Raw genomic sequence first — 9,077 nt, 5'->3', positions numbered from 1 at the left:
GTAACTGTCTCTGAACATTTTTCTTTGAACCACTGTTCTTCAGATTCTAATGACAGAATGAATAGGGGTCCTAAAATTGGTAATCCTAACTTTGGATCCTAGTTTCCATCCTTACCAAGCTCTGTCACCCCAGACAAGTTAATTAACCTCTGGAGCATCACATTTTCCATCTGTAAAATAAGGATGATACCTGTATTCCCTATCTCAACAGTCATTATGAAAGAAAGTTTAACAAATGCAACTTAATGAACTTTCTATATAAATGTGAGCTTTCATCATTATCCAAGACATAAACTAATCACACCAGGGATATGTGTGGTAGCTACTTCTTAGGGGTGGGGATGGAAAAGGGGGAGGAGAGGAAAGGGAAGGAAAGAGGAGAGGAAAAGGAAGATGAAAAAGAAAGTGTCCCTCTTCAGAGACTGGGACTGGTATGATAACATTTTAAATACAAGAGGGTGAAGAGGAAGGAGGACCTAGCCATTGGGGTGGGAACTTTTAAAACTTGTGAAAATTTTTAATTTTATCTTCCTTTTTTTTTTTTTTTTTTTTTTTTCATTTTAAGCCCCTGGTCCTAAGGTAGGGACCTAAGAGTCACTGATGGAAGAAAATGGAAGAGGAGAGACCTAAGCTCTCAGAACATTAGGGGAATGTGATGAGGCAGGCCCAGGAATCAACTTCTCCCAAAGGCACTTGTCTAAATCCCAAAGAAACTAACCTAGATTAGAAAGTTTGGCCCTTTGGGGAATTCTTTAGGGTTCAATCAGCCATAGGGGAAGGGAGGGCAGAAAAAAAGGCTATGATTTCTACTCAGGCTCCATCCTTATCCCAACATGTCCTTCAGGGCAGGCCAGGTCTAGTTTCTGTATAGATTGCCTTGACTTCACCTATGGCCTGCTCCCTTGTTGCCAAGGCAAACAAAGGGCTAAGCCAGTGTACTCTGGTGAGCTAGGAGCAACATTGGTGCAAGAAAGGTGGGAAGAAAGAATGAAAAGAAAAAAAGGGAGGGGAGAGCCAGAGTTTTTTGGCTGTTTTTGCTTTATCTCTGTAGCTGCTGCCCACCCACCACTGCAGAGAAGTCCAGGAAAGAGCCAAAGAAGATAAATACCTTTGCCTTAGAACACGTGCCAGAGCCAAAGAGCTGGGAAAGGGCAAGAAAGAATAGCTATCCCAGCCCTCAGGCCTGGGAGGAATAAAGAACTAGGGGCAGGCAGGAAGCCATCAAGGCTACTAATTTTGTAATTCTGTTCTTCCCTTCTGGGCCATTCTCAGAAAGACAGATACAGAGAAAGAGAGACAGAGAGGGTGGGACAGAGGCAGAAAGCAAGAGATACAGAGAGAGACAGAGACAGAGAGAGATCTGGAAAAAGAGAGAGACACAGAGAGAGAAGAAAAGAATGAAAGGAGATGAGGAAAGGGGGAAGGAAGGAGAGGAGGAGTGTAAAACAGAGATAGAGAGATAGAGAGCTCTGGGAATGGAATACTGGGACCTGCTTCAAGGGCCTGTTGAGTAAAGCAGCTAGTACTGAAAACCTGCTTCCCACCCTTGCTGGCCCCAGCACCCCACCTGACGACAGCTTTTGTCAGTAATTTAGTAGACATTTATTCTGGGGTTCATCCAGTCGCTTTCATCAGCTCGAGACTTGGCATCACAATCACTTGGATAACAGGCACAAAACTTTCCTTTCCTCAGTTTGTCTCAATCTGCAGTCTCTGGCAGATTGGTCCTGGTTCAGCTGGATCCATCACTCAGGACAATAAAGAACCGGCCACTGGAGGGTTAAATGGATTTGGGCCTTATAACTTAGAGACATTGGGTTTTTCTTGGGTGAGAGCCACAGGGTTTAATCCTCCAGTCAGCCAACCAAGGTGGGCTTTTTAATAGTTGCTGCCTTATTTTGTGAGGGAATGGAGGGAAAAGAAGGGTCTTATGATTTAGAGGAAGGGTCTTTATCTGTGGGGACCCTCGCTTCTTCTAAACTCTCCTTACTTTTTCTCTCTCTCTCTTTCTCGCTCTCTCGCTCGCTCTCTCTCTCGCTCTCTCTCTCAGTGGAGTACTGGGGAGTCCCTTGACGAAACCATCCCAAGCCCCAGGGTCACGCTCCCTCTTCCCCTCCTAGCGTGCCGGGCCAAGCTCCACAAGGACGGGACTGCTTTCGCAAGAAGTCTGAGCAGGGGACCGCACGGAAGAACGTGCTGGGGGGGGACGGGCGGGGCGCTTCTGTGGGCGAAGGGGGTGAGGAAGGGGTGGGTCGGGGCGGTTCTACGGCGGTTACACCCTTCCCTCTCTCGGCGGGTGCTCCAGGCTCTGCGTGGCTCGACACGGCTCCGCTCTGCCCCATGGACGCCCTGTGCGGTTCGGGGGAGTTCGGCTCCAAATTCTGGGTAAGGCGCGGGGAGCTCAGGGCCACTGCCAGGCGGGGAGATCGGGAGGCGCTGAGGGAGTGAGGAGTCTATTCTTCCTGGGACGGAGGGAAGGACGTAGACAGGGAACGAGTCCTAGTCCAGGAAGGAAGGGGCTAGTGCTGTGGCTTTCTTGGTTGCCCTTCAAGTGGGGAATCCCCTGGGAGAAGGGGGGTGCACTGTACAGTTAAGGGAGTTGATGTGGGATCTCCCAGGCACAGAGCTCAGAGTGAAGACACTGAATGCCCAGCCGAGGGGACTGGCAGAGTCAAGTCCGTGTGTGATCGTGAGTCCCTCTGGAAAGAGCCGGTGCTTGGGCCAGGGAGGTCCTTGCTGAGTGCCCGAACCCTAGGCTCTCTAGGTGCGTGCCTCCATTCCATCCCGCACATAGATTTGCGGGGGGAGGGTTTGTTTTGTTTTGTTTTGGAGGGTGTTGCGGGCAAGGAGGAGGCACGTGGAAAAGAGGAAGCCGCGAGCTCCTGGCAGAGAACTTCACCAGTTCCTTAGGAGAGAGGCAACAACTAAGTGAAAAGTAGCAATGACAAGCGATGTTACCTTAAGGAAATTCCTCCCCCCCCCTCCCCCCGGGCATGAACTCTGCGATTTAACTCACATTTCAGGGACTCCTAGGATGTGAGAAGGAGAGAGTGCCCCACTCCCCATCCCCCAAATAGCCCTTGGATGGCTTGTTTCGCTGGAGGCTTTTCAGATGTCCTTCCTCGCTATCTTACTTACTAGCTGCCTCCACCACTCCCACCTCGGCAAGTCTAGATTTAAAGAGAAGCCGGCTCAATTCGACACACTTTCATTGAGCCACTCAAGTGCTGGAGATGGGGATAGGGACCGAACCTTTGATTTCATTCAGATTCTCTAACATTTATAGGAGATAAATAGCAACTCGGGGGGGAAATGACCAGTCCAGTCACACAGCCAGTGTGTCGAGTCAGAACTCGAATTCAGATCTTATTATTCCCAATAGGTGTAAATTTTTTTTTAAAAAGGAAACTGCAAGTTCTTATAATCTGCTGGGAGAATAGAGCATGAACACAGGTAACAAAATATGAGCTAAGTTGAGAGAAAGCTGAGGGCAACAATCAGGAAAGACTTCTAGAAGGAGGCAGCAGCATCTGAGCACTGAAGGTCACTAAGGATCCAAGAAGCAGTGGAAAGGAGAGAGAGCATCCCAGGCTAGGAAAGAAGCACATACAGAGATAGCCCAACCCATTATTTTCTAGGACCTGGATGTAAGATGTGGATGGGATGCTGACAGGATGATTAATGATGCTGAAGCAAATTTTCTTTCCTTGTGAGAACAGGCACCTGCTTGCTTCACTGAGATACTTGGTGATCATTACTGCCATTCAAAAAAGTTAAAAAAAAAAAAGATGGTTGCGCCCTCCCCCCAATTCCTCATTCTCTTCTTTCCCAAGTAAGTCTCTTTGAATGTGGGCTAGGCTCTCCTGTTCCTCTTGAGCTAATCTGTACCAGTCAGTTTGCCCATCTAGATATTTTCCTGATTGATCAAGAGCTGAGCTCTGAGGGAAGTGGGGAAGCCTAGAGTATGGGCTGACAGAGTGCCACCTTCTTACCTTGGCTGGTGAGGGGGTGGGGTGAAGCCGGTCCCAGTTTTTCTCTGACCCCTCTGACTTCCTCTGCCCTAGTCAAAAGTTTCATAAGGGAGAGGATATTTTGTGCTCTTCAATTCTATCCCTGAAGTATTCATAAAGCTCCAGTAACCAGAGACATTCTGATTTGTCATCCATTCACCCAATCTTGGATGGATCCCAGTCAGGATTGTTCACTCACTAGGGTCCAGAGATTGGCATTTTGGGTTAATTAATATTAATTACCTCATTATCTGCCTTTCTTTCCCTCCTGCATCATGAAGAAGTGTAGTCATCAACCAAGAGAGTCAAGAATAGAAGTTTAGGGAACTGTGACATAATAATGAAAGCTGTAGAGTTCTTTAACCCCTTCCTCACAACAACCCAGTAAAGTAGCAAGTACAGCTCTCATTATCTCTGTTTAATAGGTGAGGAAACCAAATTTTGACATAGGGATGGTAATAGCACATACCTCACAGGTGATTGTGAGAATCAAACTGCATAATGTTTCAAACCTTAAAACATAATGTAAATGTTATTATTGTTATTATTATGAACCGCAATCTTGCCCAATATGGGTGGAAATTTTTGCTTAAATGAAAATGCAGGGTGGGCAGCTTGATGGCACAGTGAATAGAGCTCCAGGCCTGGAGTCAAGGAAAACCTGGCCTTAGACACTTCCTAGACCCTGGGCAAGCTACTTAACCCCTTTTACCTAGCCCTTACTCTTCTGTCTAAGAGTTGGTACTAAAACAGAAAGTAAGGGTTGGAAAAAAATAAAATGCAAGTACTTCTGGATAAGGAACTAAATCCTTGGGAAAGGGAATGAATGCTAAGGGATGCTGAGGACTGACTTGATTGCAGTAACAGAAATTCTAACTTGCCCTGGGCTCTAGCATCCATTATCATTAGCTATGCCCTTCCCTTTCACCCTCTCTATACTTCTGGATTTTGAGGACCTGGGATTTCATGGCTGACACAAATGGTAGCTCCCCTATAATACAAAAGGCCAGAGGTTCTTACCCTGGACTCCATTGACTTGCTTTTTAAAAAAAATATTTCAACAACTGTATACCAGTATAATTGGTTCCCTTCATAATTGTATGTATTTTGTTTTTTATGACACTCCCAACGGTTAAAAAGTCTTGAAATAGAGAGTTTGGAAGTTGCTATAGCCAAAAAAAAAAAAATCCTTTCCCTTACAGGCAGCCTGGAAATGAGCTCTTTGAATATAGCTAGGCTGGTCCTTTAAAAAGAGGACCCCTCTCTGATACTTTTTCAGTTTGTTGGAATCTTTAGTCAAAGCTGCCTCAGAGCCCTTAAGTCACCTCCAAGCTCTAAGAAGCCTCTGGAAAGAGACTTTAGTAGAGGTCACCCTCTCTTTACACTGTTTAAATATTTTTTAACCCTTCCTGGAATCCCAGTGCCAGCTGCCTCTTTGTGTACCCACATGCAGATTTCCTTGATAACAGTTCCTGTTTTGTGAATTATATGCTATGAATTATATATTGTTTTTGTCTAGTGATTTGGGAGGTGGGGGAAGGTGTAGCTTAACAATTGAGGTTGATTTAAACACCTTCCAGCACCATACCTTTCTTCTCTGATGAGGCATAGAAAAGCAAGAGGGAGGAACAAATGTTTTCCAGACTTGTTTGGGAAATCACTAGTTTGGGCTCTGATACGTCTTTTCCCCTGGAAAAGATTCAAAACCTAGATAGGGTCTAACCCCAGGATTTGGAAAGAAAGAAGAAAAGAGAGTAGACTGAAGAAGGCTTGATAAGGGAGAATGCTTCATGGGTCTTATAATAACTCTGCCAGTTAGGTCATATTGCCTGTCAACCTCATGAACTAGACTGGCCTAAAAATGAAGTGGCTGCTCTAAAAGTGCTATAGCCATCTGAGTCGCCATGTTTTGTGGCCCTAGGATTAAAAAGGACAGAATTTAGAGGGCATGGAAAATGAGAGCTCGAGTTCTTTTATGGGGATGGTGGAGGGTAGAAGATAATTAGTTAAAAAAAAAAAAAAGCAAAAGTTGGAGGTTGGGGCTCTTTTCTTTTCCAGAAAGTGGTCCGAAGAGGCCAACTTCCTTAACTACCTCCATATTCCTTGTAGGGCCTGGTATGGCAATTCCTCTATGGCAGGAGTCGGCAACGTATGGCTCTTTCTGCAGGAGCCATAAAGTCAATTTTTTTTTCAGGCACTGTTACAGGAGCGCGCACTGTGAGCACTGTACAGCTCTCACGAAATTACATTTTAAAAAATGTGGCGTTTATGGCTCTCACGGCCAAAAAGGTTGGACCCCTGCTCTATGGGGTGGGTCCCAGACCCCCTGATACTTCCCCCAGAGTCAGGACCATGGACAGAACCATGTAATCACCTGAACATCTCACCTGCTAATTTGTGTTCTTTCCTAAAATTTGTATTATAAGAGGCTCTTTTTGCAGACTACATCTTTTTTTTAACTCTTAACCTTCTGTCTTAGTATCAATTCTAAGATAGAACAGTGCCAAGGTGACATTGGAGGAGTATAAGGGTACAGAAGACCATGCCCAAGGCTAGTTCTACTGAGACCTGAGAAGAACTAAGCAAGCCAGACTCTGAGGATTTATTAACTTAGATTGCTTTAACAGCTTGGTTTTATTGCCATTTCTCAAGGTTGAGCCTCTGGCCTTGAAAAGGAGGTCTAACACAAATAAATTTCTAGGAGGTGAGAGGTTGACCATATGAATCTTGGATGTGGATGTGTTTTTTGCAGGAAAAGTCAACTTGCCTGTGAGGTCTTGGGTGTGCCAAAGGGAATGGAGTCAAAATTGGAGAAACAGGTGCCAAGAATCAATCTGGCCTCATGATGATAACCTCAAACTTTTTTATTGAATGCCCACTTGTGTGACCACGGGCAAATCATGTAACCTCCCCTGAGCCTCAGTTTACTCATCTATAGAGGGCATAATAATGCTTGTGCCTTACAGGATTGTGAAGAAAGCACTTCATCACCTTTAAAGCATAATCTATTTCCCCTTCCGATGCTACAGAACAATGTGTTGGGTGACTCAGGGTAATTGAAGGCTATGGCATTTAAGCGCAATTGTAATATCTTCTACCCAGCTAGAAGGACTCAAGGGTGGATCTCAAAATTGACCAGCAAGGCCATCTATTGGGTTCTAAAAAGGTGTTAAATTTGTGTTAGTGGAAGGAATACCCACAATGATAAAATCATAGAAATAATGTTTCCTACACACAGGGTATCCCCAAAGTCTCAGAACAGTTTTAAACTATTATAACATTAAGATTTTTGGGACACCCTGCATTTGTTTCAGTCATTGGTTTAGAGTTAAAAGGAACCTTTGCGGTTTGGTCATTTCAGTCATGTCCATCTTCATGGCTCCATTTGGGGTTTTATTTTTTTATTTTTTTATTTTAAACCCTTAACTTCTGTGTATTGACTTATAGGTGGAAGATTGGTAAGGGTAGGCAATGGGGGTCAAGTGACTTGCCCAGGGTCACACAGCTGGGAAGTGTCTGAGGCCGGGTTTGAACCTAGGACCTCCTGTCTCTAGGCCTGGCTCTCAATCCACTGAGCTACCCAGCTGCCCCCATTTGGGGTTTTCTTGACAAATATACTACAGTGGTTTGCCATTTCCTTTTCCAGCTCATTTTATAATGAGGAAACTGAGGTAAACAGTGTTAAGTGACTTGCCCAGGTTCACATAGCTGATGAATGTTTGAGACTGAATTTAACTCAGGGCTTCCTGACTCCAGGCTGGGATACTCTATCCACACTGCCCCATGTAGCTGCCCAAAAGGGATCTTGGAGGTCACCTAGTCCAACCCATTCGTTTTACAGATGAAGAAACTGAGACCCATGGAGGTTAAGTAATCAACCTTTTGTCACTCAATAGAAAAGGCAGAATTCGAACAAACATCCTCTGCCTTCAAATATTCCATTGTTCTGTGTTACTCTAAAGCAGTGATTCCCAAAGTAGGTGCCACCTCCCCCTGGTGGGTGCTGCAGCAATCCAGGAGAGCAGTGATGGCCACAGGTGCATTTAGGGGCGGTGAATAACTGGAAGGGGGCGGTGATAGTATGTGACAGGGGGAGCTAAGTAATATTTCTTCTGGAAAGGGGGGGTTAGGCCAAAAAAGTTTGGGAACCACTGCTCTAAAGCTCTGTATTAGGATTCCTGATCCTCTCCCTTAATGGGGAGTTGTTGCTAACTCCAAGGAAGGTGCTCAGTAAACATCTATTGATTGACATCCTTATCACTTTTCTCTAGAAAAAGGACCAGAAGAAGGGTCCTGGGAGATAAGACTTTTTGCATTAGGACAGGGAATAACTGTACCATGCAAATGAAATGCAAAGCAATATGCAAACCAGCAGCTATTCTCCAGCCTCTGACCACAGATATTTTAGATAACTGGAATGTGTTTGGGTGCTCCCTCTTTAGCACCTGTCACCCAACATCTAGAAAGGATGGGGTTATAGCTGGATCCATAAAAATTCCCCATAGGAATCAGATTTCATCTTGTTCCCTGTCACTTCCCCAGACATCACCAGTATCAACCAAGCAATCAATAAGTATTTTTTAAGCACTTGCTATGTGCTAAGAACTGTACTAGATTCTGGACATACAAACACAGTGAATGAATGGAATCAAATCTTGCAAGGAATTTCTCCCTGCTCTTCCTGATGGAAAAAAAGGCTCTTTTTGAGCCAATGCACTAAAATGGCATATAGCTGAAGACAAAATGGGAAAATGTGGATGGGGAGGAAGAGCAGGGAGAGAGGAAGGGGAGAAGGAATGAGGGGAGAGAGAAGAGAAGGAAGAAATGGGGAAGAAGAGAGGAAGGTGGAGAAGAGATGGGGAGGGAGAAGAGAACAGAGAAAGAAAGGGAGAGAAAGGATGTTGGGATAGGGAGAAGAAAAGGGATAGAGGAAGGGAAAGAAGAGATAGGGAGGGATAAGAGAAAGAAGAGAAGAAAGGATGGGAAAGGAGAAGAGAGGAAGGTGGAAAAAAGATGGGGAGGGTGAAGAGAAGGAATAGAGGAAGAGAAAAGGGATGGGGAGGGAGA

The 9,077-nt window shown here is 45.1% G+C and overlaps 1 protein-coding gene across 1 annotated transcript in view; it reads left to right on the top strand.

The window, feature by feature from the left end:
- The first annotated feature begins 393 nt into the window (after positions 1 to 393).
- Positions 394 to 9,077, top strand: part of ABCC3 (ATP binding cassette subfamily C member 3) — a 94,568-nt gene continuing 85,884 nt past the window's right edge. The window contains exons 1-2 of the mRNA XM_044675080.1: positions 394 to 431; positions 2,121 to 2,385. Coding sequence (XP_044531015.1) covers positions 394 to 431; positions 2,121 to 2,385 — 303 coding nt within the window. The remainder of the gene's footprint in view (positions 432 to 2,120; positions 2,386 to 9,077) is intronic.

Source organism: Gracilinanus agilis, chromosome 4 (genome assembly GCF_016433145.1).
Source record: "Gracilinanus agilis isolate LMUSP501 chromosome 4, AgileGrace, whole genome shotgun sequence".
Taxonomy (NCBI): domain Eukaryota; kingdom Metazoa; phylum Chordata; class Mammalia; order Didelphimorphia; family Didelphidae; genus Gracilinanus; species Gracilinanus agilis.
This window is presented reverse-complemented; position numbering and strand designations above follow the sequence as displayed.